A 15,393-nucleotide genomic window follows, 5' to 3' on the forward strand; every position below is an offset into this window, starting at 1 on the left:
ACCTATATTTCTTGCTGTCAAGGACCCAGCATGGCATTACAAAGTATCAGTAATGTTTTATGAACAAATGAATAAATTAGCTTTTCAACTTACAATTCAAATTTGCTATTCCTTACAAATTTTTCTGTCCTTAGATGACAAGTAAGTTATCTTTCAAGTCTATTACAGTTATTATTTGAGTAGTTATGTGACACTTGATAACATTTTAAACCATTTAATTTAAAACTCTTTCTTTGCTGAGCCAAAAAGATGTCTGGGATGGATCTGGGAGGAGTTAAGGTGGAAAGGTAGGGGGGAATATGTTCAAAATACAGAGTTGAAATTCTCAAAGAAAAAAGAAACAATTCTATGGAATTGAACAGCAGATGGAGTGTTCACGTGAGGGCACTGGTAATGCAGCATTTCTGCAACAGCAGACTTCAAGTATTCTAGTTGAATCCTGTCTTTTGTGTGACTCTCCTGATGAGTATTATATGATCAAAGCTTCTCCCTGGCACCCATTAGTCACCTAGTCTTATTTTGAGAATGGTTGCTATCATCACTCATTGTCTCTGAGTTGGTACCACCTAGTTACTTTTGTTTTGACAGTGATGGGTTAAATACATTCCAGGGCTTGGTCATGCTTAAGCTTGCTAGCTGTTTATTTTAAATTAAAACATGGTAGTTTGTTTCTATTAGGAGTAGAGCTTACTTTGGATAGGGATGTTTCAAAGCAGACATTTTTATTGTTTTTCCATAAATGGGTCTTTCTTTTTGCTGCTAGCCTTTCTTTCATGCCTCTGGCCTGCAAAGCTGCTTCTCCTGCTGCTAAGAATGGCCACTAACTGAACAGGGTTTGCATCTTGTTCTTAAACTATTGTCTTTTGAGCCATCTGACTAACCAAAAGACAGAGGGAGAGCATGCTAATTAACAAAATCAGGGATGAAAAAGAGGACATAACAATAGACTCTGAAGAAATCCAGAGAATCATCAGGGCATACGTTGAAAATCTGTACTCCACAAAATTTGAAAATTTAAAGGAAATGGACAATTTCCTGGATAGATATCACTTGCCAAAACTAAATCAAGAACAGATAAACAATCTAAACAGACCTATAACCCCTAATGAAATAGAAGCAGTCATCAAAAGTCTCCCAAATAAAAAAAGCCCAGGCCCAGATGGCTTCAGTGCAGAATTCTACCAGAAATTCAAAGAAGAGCTAATTCCAATACTCCTCAAAGTATTCCACACAATAGAAGCAGGAGGCTCACTGCCAAACTCTTTCTACGAGGCTACAATTACCTTGATACCCAAGCCACACAAAGACACAACTAAGAAAGAGAACTATAGACCAATTTCCCTCATGAACATTGATGCAAAAATACTCAATAAAATACTCGCAAACCAGATTCAAGAACACATCAGAAAAATCATCCACCATGATCAAGTAGGCTTCATCCCAGGAATGCAGGGATGGTTCAACATTAGAAAATCTATCAATGTAATCCACCATATTAACAATCTGCGAAAGAAAAACCACATGATCATCTCACTAGATGCTGAAAAAGCTTTTGACAAAATCCAGCACCCCTTCATGATAAAGGTCCTAGAGAGATCAGGGATAACAGGAATGTACCTGAATATAATAAAAGCAATATACAGTAAACCAACAGCTAACATCAAACTAAATGGAGAGAAACTCAAAGCAATTCCTCTAAAATCAGGAACAAGACAAGGCTGTCCACTCTCTCCATATCTCTTCAATATTGTACTTGAAGTTCTAGCTACAGCAATAAGACAAAAAAGGAGATAAAGGGGATACAAATAGGAAAAGAAGAAGTAAAACTTTCACTATTTGAAGATGATATGATAGTTTACATAAGTGACCCAAAAAACTCCACAAGGTTACTCCTAGAGCTGATAAACACCTTCAGCAATGTGGCAGGATACAAGGTAAACTCAAAAAAAATCAGTGGCCCTATTATATACAGATGATCAAGTGACTGAGAAAGAAATCAGAGAAACATCACCCTTTACAATAGCCAAAAACAGCATCAAATATCTGGGGATAATGTTAACCAAGGAAATTAAAGACCTGTATATCAAGAACTTTGTGTCTTTAAAGAAAGAAATCAAAGAAGATACCAGAAAATGGAAAGATCTCCCATGCTCTTGGATTAGTAGGATCAACATAATAAAAATGGCAATCGTGCCAAAAACAGTCTACAGATTCAATGCAATCCCTATCAAAATTCCATCACAATTCTTCAAGGACCTGGAAAGAACATTAATCAACTTTATATGGAAAAACAAAAGGCCCAGGATAGCTAAAACATCCCTATACAATAAAGGAACTTCAGGAGGCATCACCATACATGACTTCAAGCTCTATTATAGAGCTATAGTCCTGAAAACAGCTTGGTATTGGCACAAACATAGGCAGGTAGACCAATGGAACCGAATCAAAAGCTCTAATTTTAACCCACACACCTATGAACACTTGATTTTTGACAAAGAAGCTAAAACTGTACAATGGAAAAAAGAAAGCATCTTCAACAAATGGTGCTGGCATAACTGGGTACTGGTATGCAGAAGACTGCAGATAGATCCATGTTTATCGCCTTGTACAAAACTTAAGTCCAAATGGATCAAAGATCTCAACATAAATCCAGCCACACTGAAACTTTTAGAAGAGAAAGTGGGAGATACTCTTCAACGAGTTGGTACAGGAGACCACTTCCTAAACATAACACCAGTGGCACAGGCACTGAGATCGACAATTAACAAATGGGACCTTCTGAAACTAAAAAGCTTCTGTAAGGCAAAGGACACAGTCAAAAAGACAAAAAGGCAGGCCACAGAATGGGAAAAGATATTCACTAACCCTACATCTGACAGAGGGCTAATCTCCAAAATTTACAAAGAACTCAAGAAACAAGTCTCCAAAACACCAAAGGATCCAATTAAAAGGTGGGGTACAGAGCTAAATAGAGAATTCTCAGTAGAGGAGGCTAAAATGGCCAAGAGACACTTAAGAAAGTGCTCAACATCCTTAGCCATCAGGGAAATGCAAATCAAAACAACTCTGAGATACCATCTTACTCCTGTCAGAATGGCTAAAATCAAAAACACCGAAGACAATTTATGCTGGAGAGGACGTGGAGAGAGAGGAACACTCCTCCACTGCTGGTGGGAGTGCTGACTCATACAGCCTCTTTGGAAATCAGTATGGAGATTCCTCAGGAAAATGGGAATTAATCTACCACTAGACCCAGCAATTCCACTCTTAGGCATATATCCAAATGAGGCAAGTTCATACAACAAGGGCATCTGCTCCACTATGTTCATAGCAGCATTATTTGTAATAGCCAGAACCTGGAAGCAACCTAGATGCCCCTCAACTGAAGAGTGGATAGAGAAAATGTGGTACATTTACACAATGGAGTATTACTCAGCAGAAAAAAACAATGGAATCTTGAAATTCGCAGAGAAATGGATAGCACTGGAAGAAACCATCCTGAGTGAGGTAACCCAGTCGCAAAAAGACAAACATGGTATGTACTCACTCATATATGGATTTTAGACATGGATCAGGATAGTGCCAGTTTGCACTACCACTGATAGAGAGTCTGGGAAACAGGAAAGAACCTAAAAGATATGCATATATGCATAGTACCCAAGAGAAGAGGATGGAGACAAGATCCCCTGAATGGATGGGGAACACGGCGAGGGGTGGGGGGAGTGGGACCTGGGAAGAAGAGAGGGGTGAAGAGGAAGAGAGTTGGTCATGGGGGAACAGGAAGTTGAGGGGGTGGGGGTAGAATAGGGGGAAGAGGGAATCATAGGATCGAATACAGATCAGGCACCAGAGCGACCTCGAGTGATCTAAAGGGATAACACCAATTGGCAAGCTAAGCAATAGTGGAGAGACCACCTCGAATGCCCATTCCTGATAATGAACTTGATGTCTATAACCATCCAGGAGCCTTCATCCTGTGACTGATGGAAGCAGAGGCAAACACACAATCACTGAACTGAACCCAAGGAACCCAGTGACAGAGAGAGAGGAGTGATGAGCAAATTGGCAAAGAATGGGCTGGCAAAACCAGCAGAGACAGCTGATCTGAACAGGGGAGAGCTCTTGGACCCCAGACTGACAGTGGGGAGGCCAGCATGGGACTGATCTGGACCCCCCGAATGTGAGTGTCAGCGAGAAGGCCTGGGCAACCTATGGGGCCCTGAGCAGTGGATCAGTGTCTATCCCTGGTATACAAACAGTCTTCGTGTGCCTATAGCACAAAGAGGGATGCTCTCTCAGCCTGGACTCTTAGGGGAGTGCCTGGACCCTACCCAGAGTAAAATGACAGACTCTGATATCCCCTATGTGGAAGGATTTGGCAATAGGGTGGGAGGGTGGGGGGGAAGGGGAGTGCGGGAGGAGGGGAGGGAGAGGGAACTGGGATTGACATGTAAAACAAGCTATTTAAAATTTAAAAAAAATTAGCCAGTAAGTTTGATAAGATGTTTCAACTTTACTGAAATTGCTGGTGCCAACTGCCACCAGAATGGTATAAAAATGAAGTGGGAAACAGATTGTAGGTAGTTTTTAGATACCTTCTTTGAGAGTCGTGATTTTAAGGAAAATCAGAGATTTGAGTGGCAGGTTAAAACCTTAAATTGTAGGTGGACATACTTTGAATAGTGGGTGATTTAAAAACACTTCAAAGCCAAAATTAGAGAAAGGGGGCAAATAATGCAGAGGAGAGGGAAGTAAGCCCAGAAGGAACTTCCATGCCTTTGGGAATGTGTGGAGGTTCTGCACTGCTACATCCGTTGACTGGAGACACCTGTGTGAGCTCTTCTGTTATGTCAGTAGACGCAGTTTAGGTGTAGTTTTCAGTTCTGGAGGTAGAGAGATGTGGAAGTTCTCGTCAGATAACATCTGTTTTCTCAGTGAGGAATGAACAAGATGAAGTTTTTACAGTTGAGGGTGTGTGGAAAAAGGTCACGGGAAAAAGAAAAGCTATAAGCTAGTTACTTAAAAGACTAGAGACCAGAGCTTCAAACACCTGTGTGCTTCACTCATGGGCTTCCAGGGAGAACTGTGTCAGCCTGCTCTGAACACACATCTCACAAAGAACTCGTTTCTGGACAGGTACCAAGTACCATTTCCTCCATCGTTTGTCATGTTGCTTCAACCCTCACTTACCCTCTGGTTTAGATACTGTTCACCTTCCGCTTCAGTTGACTTATGGATTTATACTTTTAATGTTGGATTTTATTGTGTACTTCCATGTCTGTGTGTGGGAGGACAAACTTCCAAAAGTCTTCTTTCTTTTCTGTCTTTGTTCTTAGGAGAGGGTTTGAGACAAGGTTTCTCTGTTTAACCCTGGCTGTCCTGGAACTCACTCTGTAGAACAGGGTGTCCTTGAACTCATGGAGATTCACCTGCCTCTGCCTCCTCTGCTGGGATCAAATGCCCTCACCACTGTCTGGCTTTTTTTTTTGTCAAGATGTCTTCAAGAGAAGTGAAAGTTAAAATTCTACTTCTTTGCACCATGTTGCATTGTTTTAAAAATGGAAGCAATACTTTTCACATGTAGATTTGTGGTTATTAGAGACAAATAAATGAAACAGTATTTGTATTTTGAGCTTTATGAAGTTTCTAGGTACATGAGAATATAATACTGGACTCAAAGTAGACTTTATATTAGAATATTTGTTTCATCATAGGATTTTATTCTTACAATACAAGACAGTTCATAAGTACTATTCAGTTTCAAAAGCCCAAATAAAAATGCCAAGGGTAAGGAGTAAAAAAAGCTACCACGTAACTTGAAAGGGACATAACATTGACATTATCCACCTCCGCTGTCTACAACATTTCTACAGCAAAGTATTATGTCAACTTGAGTAACTAATACTAAAACATGCTACTAACATAATTTTAGTGTCTCCCCCTACCCCCACCCATTTGAATAACCATAGCTATATTTAGAGTTTGCTAAAGGAATAGAGATACTACCAAAAATCCATGTTCACTGTGTAAAGGACATATATGAGATACTGAGATAATGAATATTTATTCAACATCTTCATCCTCCATGTTGGTCTGCTCTAGGTCATGGATCTCTCTTTCTGGTAGTAATCCATATTCATTTAGGAAAGACTCCACATCTCCAGCAAAAAATTCTTCAGCAAACTGCTCAGCAACACTAATAAAATTGCTTATGAGTTCCCCACCTTTGTATACAAGCAGGGTAGGGAGTACATCTGAGGAAAAGCGGTCCCCAGCACCAGTATTAGAAGCTTTTATCTTACAGAACTTGACCATTGGGTACTCCACTGCAAGGCATGCTAAACTGCTGTTGAGCGCGTCACAGCCCTTGACACCATCTTCATAAATGTTCACCACGATTGTGGTGACCTTCTGCTCCTTTTCAATGGTCTCCAGGAATTGCTCCCCTGTTTCCAGCTCATACACAAACCCGTATCTAGGCCCAAAACTCAACTTCTGATGCATATCCTGCATGCACTGTCTACGGTATTTACGAAGGCAATTTTCATCTTCTTTGTCTTGATGAATTAGTTCATATTCTTGAATGCTCATCTGAGAAGGCATGAAAGAAAAAATAGAGATGATTCAATCAGAAATGCTTCATCCTTGGATGCACCAAACATATTCTCAAGCCCAGGAGTTTTGACTTGATATCCTCTCTACTAGGCCACTTCTTCCCTGCTTATAGCCTTCTCATTTAAGCATAGGCTAAAAGGGCACTTTGATTTGTTACTTGGTTGATCAATTTAAAAAGGACCCTTGCTCTCCTCTCCTCTTTCTCTATCCTGCTTTTAATTTTGTACCAACAAGTACTGTTGGGGGTTGTACTACATTTTGATTAACTAATATCAGGCTTCTAATTAATGGGTTCAATGTCGGCAATTATTTTTTCCGATTATGGGCACTGCTCAGATCTGCTGAATCAGAACCTGTAAGGGTGAGGCTGAGTTGTCTGTGTTTTAACAAGCCCTCTAGGTTATTCTTAACCACTGGCTTAGTCAAAAGTAAGAGAACCATATATCATCCAAAACAGCTACATTTTCTTGTGATTAGAACATCAAATTGTCTTAATACCCGTTCATAGTGGAGACTCCATTATTAATATATTTGATATACAATTAATCACCACTTCCCCTCAACCAAGAAAAAAATAGACACAAAGAAGTGATGCAGCCTATTGTCATACAGCTCCTGAAAGGCATGGAGCAGCCTAGAAACTTGGAAGCTGCAAGCTGGGGAGTCTCAGAGGGATTGTCATCTGCAGCATCATCTTCACCGTGTAACCCTTGAACTGCAGCTGCCGTCCATTTTTTATTACTTGTTTCTGCATTTTGTGTTTGTTTTGCTAATATCCCTAATTCTTTCTCCCTCACAATTGAAACCCCCCTTCCTTACCCTCTCTCCTCTCTTTCTTTTGATATGGTCTTGTTCTGTAGCCCAGGCTAGCCTGGAACTCAAGGTCCTCCTACCTCAACCTCCAGGGGCTGGTATTATAGACATATGCCACCACAGCCAAATCTCCTATTATAATTGTTTTTCTGTGTCAGTATTATTGTCTTGATTTAATTTATTTTAGTCCTAAAATTATTAAATGTTTTGTATAATCCTTAAGTTGCCGTCATAGTTCTGCTAGTTCAAGCAACCAAGTCTCAGGGATACTGATATATTTGAGCATTCATATACATGAAGTTGTTCTGTTCATACATCGAGACAGATATTTAGGCATACAAGCACATTTCTGAAGTTTAAACAGAACAAAATCTTTAATAATAACATCTCATATTTGATAGTCATTTGTTTTAAAACATTTTTTGTTTTCACAATCTGCTTAAAACAAATGAGTACATTCTTAAACTTCCTTCCTCAGTTTTGAAAATGTGATTGTCTCATCCACATCGCATAATGATCTTGAGAGAAAACCAACTTCTATCTTTTTCCCCTCACAGTGTTAGACTAAAGATCATTGTCATGGTCTGAAGCCATGGGCCAAGGCATATTCTGTTCAGTCTCTTAGCTCAGCATACTGTCAATATAAACCTATTCGGAGATAAATATCCTACTAGAGTGATTTCACCACAAATGAAAATCTCTTTATGACTTCCTTATTATTACCATTAAACTTGTTATATAAGTAATACATGCTATTTATAAAGATTTTGAAGTGGCCTAAAGTTTTCTTAAAAAGAAGTAAAAATACTGATATTCTACCCATTTAATATTCAGATAATCTCCATTGACATTTTAGAGGTCATTTTTAACTCTGTATGACACAGACATACACATGCAGAACTAGACTCTTGCATTGCTGTCTTAAAATGGTTAAACTTCTGTTTATCTCCTTCCTTCTTCTCCAAGGCAATCTCATTCTTTTAACCTATGACCATCCTCTACCGAGAGAGTCTCTCTACTTCTCTGCACACAAATTCACGTGCTTACAATCATGCAAGAGTGAAAGCACACAGTGGTGTCTTTCTTGCCCTAGAAATGGAATTGTTCACATAGTTTAAAATTCTATGTTTTGTTTTCTCATATTGCAAACCTTCATCTATGATAGCTCATATATTTTTAAACTCGTTCTCTGATTCCCACATATTTCTTAGTATAGACTACCTCATGACAGTGTTCACTCTGTACCACAATGAAAACATTTCACAATATTCTGAAGTGGTTATCTTGAGTGACTTGGACTAGGAAATACACACCATTAATAACTTATCACAGGCCTTCTGTCCCCTTACCTTTCTGCTGACTCTGTCTTTTGAGTCTTTGTCGTCTCTGCTCTGAGGGGAAGACATTTGTCTGAGGATCTCCTTCTTACTGGGTGGAATTGAGTCACCATCTTCACTTTCTAATTTAAACTTTCTCCAATCATTTATTACTCCTTTGGGTCCTGAAATAAAGGTTTTAAACATTTTCCTCTTTATTATCTAAAATACTGTCATTTCATTTTAAACTAATTTATTTAGTCAAACGTTTTGGATTATTCTTCCTGACTAGTTGAAGATAGTACTTCTATTCAATCATATTCTCCACAATAACAACAGATATTTCTATAATTAATCTTACTTTTTATTTTGTTTTGGTTTTACAAGACAGGGTTCCTCTGTATTGTTTTGGAGGCTGTCGGTCCAGCCCGGCCTCGAACTCACAGCAATCTGCCTGCCTCTGGCTCCCGAATGCTGGGGTTAAAGGCGTGTTCCACCACTGCCCGGCAATGAATCGTACTTTAATAATTATGCTTTCTCTGCACTTTGGTTACCTGTGTGTGTGGCCTGTCCTTCAAAGTCTTCCTCTATGCTTTGGCTTCTGGCTTCTTCCATGTTAGGGGCTGGGTTCGGTGTAATCTGTATGATAAACAAAGAACAATGAGACAGGTAAGTTCTAGAAGACAAATGCAAGTGTATATGTATCCTTAAACACACATATATGAATTATAATCATCTGATGTCAGCCAGGTGGATTAGGAGTTATCACTGTGGGAAAGAATGTTTTGAATGTTTCTGTCTGCATTGTAAGAGGACATTAATTTAGCAAGTGCTACTGAAGACATTTGTATAATTTGCAGTTTGTCTTTTAAAGGTTTATATTTTCATTTTGAGTACAAGTACTTGATGAACACTATTAATTAATGAATTCCTTTTAAAAGGATTTCACAAAGCTATATACCAATATTTCATCTAAATAAAAATTCTAATTAATTACATGCTTACTGTCTTAGTATTCTATTGCTGTGAAGAGACATCATGACTAAGGCACCTCTTATAATAGAAAGCATTTAATTGGGGCTGGCTTACAGTTTCAGATGTCTAGTCTATTACTATCATGACTGGCAGCATGAAGGCACACAGGCAGGTGTTGGAACAGTAGTTGAGAGCTACATCTTGTTCTGAAAAATAAAAAAATCTGGGCCTAGCATGGGCTTTTGAAACCTCAAAGCCCACTCCTAGTGACACAATTCTGCCAACAAAGCCACACCTACCCCAACAAGGCCACACCTCCTAATTGTTCTAATCTTTCTCAAATAGTGCCATTCTTTCCCTGATGACTAAACATTCAAATATATGAGCATGTGGTGTGGGGGGTATTCTTATTTAACCCACCACACTATGAGGACTTAGTACAGGACATTCATTTACTAACTACCTATGTGACAAATTCATTTAATGCTCTCATAGCCAAATGTGGTAGGGCAATTATTAATTCCATTTTACAACTGAGAAAGCTGAAAGCTGACTAATTTTAATTATTTTTCATGTATGTTTAGTAGAGGATTTTAACCTAAGCAATTTGACTCTGGAGCCTACTGGTGTCCGTCACACTATTCATTAAAGTAACTAATGATTTTCCCCTTTGATTTGGAAAAATTGCACTGTATGATTTAGTATTGAAAAAAGATGACCTAATCAATACCTAACATTGAAACATCTTTCATTGCCAAAGACCAAGTTTTGATGAAATGATTGCCCACAAAGCAAAAGAAAGCAGATAGTAACTAAGCCTATAATATTTATTTTTTTCTATCCCTTCACTCTTTTGTAATTTTGAGATGGTAAAATGCTATGGGAACATGATGGATATTTGCTTCCTTATGCTTAGTTCACAGTAAAATTTAATTTACTTGCTTATTTATATTTCAATTATCTCTAAATTTTTGTTATTATACACATTAGTACATTTTCTAAGGGATCCATATAGTTGTTATTTCTCTGACACATCCATGGGGAGGCTATATAACAGTGGATATTCCAAGTGTCTTTACCTTTTCTCTTCGTCCTTTCAAAGTAATGTTTTTTTGTTTTTGTTTCTCTGTGTAGCCTTGGCTGTCCTGGAACTCACTCTGTATATCAGGCTGGTCTCGAACTCATAGAGATCTGCCTGTTTCTGCCTCCCAAGTGCTGGGATTAAAGATCTATGCCTCCACTACCCAGCCCTCAAAGTCAGCTGTAAACACTGTTATAATCCAATTTGTATTTTAAATTACTTCTTAGTTGATTTATGCTTCAGGTTTAGAGTTGATTTTTCAGTGCTTGTCTTGACTCCTTTTGTGTCTTGACTTGTGGTGACAATATTTGGGCTGATCCTAGAATTCTGTTTCCTTTATTATATACCAAACAGAATCACCTGACATCAAAATCTTTCCAAGCTTGGTTTTCCCATTTGAACAAGAAAAGGCTTTATGATAAGCTATTAAAGGAAAACCAACCTATTCTAGAATGTAATTGTAAGTATAATTAAGGATATAAATTTGGATGCATTTATTAAGTTAAAAGAAAAATAACAGAAAAAGGGAAAGGAAAATAAGTAAATACTGTTGGATTAAAAAATAAATGTAATGACTTCAATTATTTAAAACCACTTTTATTTCTAAAGGAACATGAACTTTTTCACTTCAAAGTGAAACAAAGAACAGAGAACTTGAAACGTAGTTGATTATTTCAATAGCTGCTTAATTTCTAGGAAAATTGTAACTTAATTAGCCTTTTCTCTTACAACAGTAGATTATTAATTTGGCTAGCTACAATTCTAATTAAGTATGTATAAAGTTAAGAACATTTAAAGTGATTGTATTTCAATTTTCAAGCGACAGAATCATAGCTCCCTTCTGAGTTTTATTTTTGATAGCTTAGTTGTCCATCTAATAGAGAAAAAAAGTTTCATTTTTAGGCAAGCACATAAGCCAATTTCAACAAATTCCTTTATTGAAAAGATAATACGAACTTTGGGAGCTCATTCCCTATGGAGGGATAACCTCTTAGCCTAGATACACCAGGGAGGACCTAGGTCCTGTCCTAAATGATGTGACAGACTTTGATGATCCCCCATGGGAGGCTTCACTCTCCTTGAGGAGTGGAAGGAGGGGTGGGCTGGGAGTTGGTGAGGGGAATGGGAGGACAGGAGGGAAAGGGAACTGGATTTATATGTAAAATAAAATTGTTTTAATTGAAATAAAATTAATGAAAAAGAAAATAAAATACAATTAATTAGGTTATACCTTATCCATTGGTTGGATTAATGTATACCTAGAATAGATTGTGTCCAACTTTTCTCTTGCTCTAAATTACACTTAACAACAAAACAGTTTTAGTAAGGTTCTCACTAATGCTGACATATAAGTCAACCAGGCTGCCTCCCTTTGAATTAGAGTATGAAAGTTAACAAAATTTGGTATTCTTTGCTGCTAGGAAAAGGAGTAAACAAATTAGAAAAAAATGAGACATGTAATGTTTCATGAATAGGATATTAGTCACTATTTATAGGTTTAATCTATATTCATAATAATTTCCCTTCTAACTGCCTCCTCTAGGATTTGTTGGTTGTCTCAAATAATTTATCACCTTCAAATTTTACATTAGCATCATGCAAGCAATTTCATTGGTATTTGAAAAGAATGTCGATATTGGCATACAGGAAATGAATATTCTCTCTCTCTCTCTCTCTCTCTCTCTCTCTCTCTCTCTCTCTCTCTCTCTCTCTCTCTCTCTCTCTCTCTCTCAGCGGGGTCTTTCCAGGCAGGATTTCTCTCTGTGTAACAGCCCTGACCTTGACTGTTCTGGAACTAGCTTTGTAGACCAGACTGACCTTGAACTCCCTGCTTCTGTGGGATTAAAGGTGTGTACCACCATGCCCAGACCTAAAATAAGTATTTTCTAAAGACCTGCACAATGCAAATGCCAATCAACATACCAACATAGATGGGGGTAATAGATGAAGAGCTACAGGCAATTAATGACTGCTAAAACATGGAAAAATTAGTCTTCTTCAAAGACAAGCCTCCTATTATACAGATTACTAAATTGGCTCAGTAGATTCTATGCATCTGTGCATCCATTTATCTACGTAGCTTTCATCATCATCTATCGATCGATCGATCTGTCTGTCTATCTATATCTGTCTACTATCTACTATCTATCGTCTGTCTATCTATCTATCTATCTATCTATCTATCATCTATGACAATTAAAAAAGAGGCCATGAAAATGAGAAGAAATGAGGAGGCTTAGGAGGAACTGGAGAGGGGAGAGTGGAGTTGAAATGATGTAAATACAATAATCATGTATGAAATTCTCAAAAATATGAAAATGTTTTAGGAAGAAAACAAGTGTTTCCTGCTATATAAAATAAAACATATTTTAAGTACTGGTAATTAAAAAGTCAGGATTTGGCTCAAAATGGTATTATGAATAATGGTTAACAGTTTCATCTCTGCTTTAAATAAGGGATTTTAAATAACAATTTTGTTATAAGCCTTTGGATGACAATGAGAATGTTTCCATGTGGCTGGAAATTGATGATAAAATGTAACAAGAATGGGGCAATGCTGGAGAGCTCACCCTGGTGGTGAGGATGGGGGACAGCTGGTGGGCTGACCAACACTGCAACTACCCAGGCCCAGAACCAGGGCTACGAGTTGGCACATCCCAACATCCACCTCATCTATCATCTGCTGGAAAACATGAAGGCGCCAGTCCTGCTGACCCTAAGCTGCAGGATCTTCACTACACAGGACAACAGGATGTCCAAGAGGAGTCCCAGTGAGGCCCCAGCACTGGTACTATATCAGAATCCAGGATCTTTGAACCAGACCAGTAAATTCCTTGCAATGAATACTTGCAAGTAAAGATGTGTGAACTGAAGGGTATTCTGTGTGACTCACACTGTGTCACACTACAGCTTCCATGATGAGATTTTTCTTTTCATTCTTTTCTTCTCTCTTCTGTCTTATTTTGTGGCATGGGGGAATTGCAAGGGCAGAGGACGTATGTGACAGAAGGAACAGGGAGATGATGGGATTGAGACGCGTGATGTGAAAGCCATAAATAAATAAAAAGTTTTAAAAATTGGCAAGAAGATGGAAAAATGCCACCAACTGTTGATTTTATTGAGATCCACCGTCTGAAAGAGTCACATTGGCTTTCATTTTAACAAGGTACAAAACTCTGTGAGCTTGCTTCTTTTTACTATTACAATGTTATGATACTGTTTGTTTTGAGACAGGATCTTATGCATCCCGGGTTAGGCCTGGAAGCTGACATGTACCAGAGAATTACCTTGAACTTTTAATCTTCCTGCCTTTGTCTCCCCTGAGTATTGTGATTACAAGCTCATGCTACCACACCTGGTGTGTGGGTTGAGAACAGGGTTTTCTGCCTAGTAGACAAACATTTTATTCACTAAGGTATATCCCCGATTATAGTTTTTAACTAATAAAAAATTTAAAATTTATTAGTTAACTGTTGCAGAACCAAAGAACTACTTCTGTCTGTCCATCTGTTTTCATTAATTAGCTAATTAATTAATCAATGTTCGTGTGTGTGGTGTATGTATACGCATTGGAGGGAGTGCACTCACTTGTGCAGGTACATGTGTGAGGGCGTAAACTGACCGCACACTGTCTTCCTTAATTGCTTCAGTTGCTTAAGGAGCCCTGGGAATTGGCCTGTCTCTGCTCGCCGTTCCCCACTGCTGGCATTACAGACAGCCACTGCCATGGCTAGCTTTTTAATTAAATGTGTGCTAGGGATGCAAACTCATGTCTTAGGCCAGTGCAGCAAGCACTTCACCCACAGATTTATCTCTCCAGCCCTCAAGAAACTGTTATTTTGTAAGGTGACTGAAACTAGTAAGAGTACTCGGTGGATAAAATCCCTAGCTTCCTCTTTCCCTTTTACTGTTGTTAGAATGCTGGATTTCGTGCCCTGCTCTGTCTTCTGTGAGGGTCACACTGCATCCTTCACCCCTTCTGGTCATCCCGTCCTGCCCTTTTCCATCTTTATTCATCTATCTCCTATGTGTCTGCTTTGCTGTTCCAAGGTGACTGTGAGCTAATCTGATCCACTAAGCCAGGCTAATGTTCTCACCAATATTAATGTGTTCATTGAGATACTTGTTTGGGAGGGCATAACATAGTTATTCTCTAATGAATTGACTTCCTTATGATTTTGCTTATTGTCAAATGATTGGTTTTCTTTTCTGTGCTTATGTCATAGTGCGTCATATATCTGTCATTTATACACCTTTCTACATTCCAGTTCACTAATGAAATAGGGCTTTGCTTAGAAAGTAAAGACACTCAGGATTGTTGTTGTCTTTGCTAGTTATCCTAGTTATTAATTTGGAGGGGCATCAACTTTTACACTTCACAGCTATCATAATGAGAGTTTTCTTTAAAGACATTTACTATAAGCTTGAGTGGAATATAAGATATGAGAATGAATGAAAACATTGAATCAAGCAAGTCGAGGAAACTCAGCAACTGTTAACGTGCTCCTCTTTGCATGTGAAGTCGAGGAAACTCAGCAACTGTTAACGTGCTCCTCTTTGCATGTGAAGTCGAGGAAACTCAACAACTGTTAA

The 15,393-nt window shown here is 38.4% G+C and overlaps 1 protein-coding gene across 1 annotated transcript; it reads right to left on the bottom strand.

Moving 5' to 3' along the window:
• Positions 1 to 5,699: 5,699 nt before the first annotated feature.
• Pdc (phosducin) lies at positions 5,700 to 9,377 on the bottom strand. The gene is made up of 3 exons (XM_021229105.2): positions 9,299 to 9,377; positions 8,778 to 8,929; positions 5,700 to 6,591 (listed from the first exon to the last, which is right to left on the bottom strand). The coding sequence occupies exons 1-3, from the start codon at positions 9,357 to 9,359 to the stop codon at positions 6,064 to 6,066; spliced, it is 741 nt and encodes a 246-aa protein (XP_021084764.1). The 5' UTR covers positions 9,360 to 9,377; the 3' UTR covers positions 5,700 to 6,063.
• Positions 9,378 to 15,393: the final 6,016 nt, after the last annotated feature.

This window comes from Mesocricetus auratus, unplaced genomic scaffold (genome assembly GCF_017639785.1).
Source record: "Mesocricetus auratus isolate SY011 unplaced genomic scaffold, BCM_Maur_2.0 Super-Scaffold_100676, whole genome shotgun sequence".
Taxonomy (NCBI): Eukaryota; Metazoa; Chordata; class Mammalia; order Rodentia; family Cricetidae; genus Mesocricetus; species Mesocricetus auratus.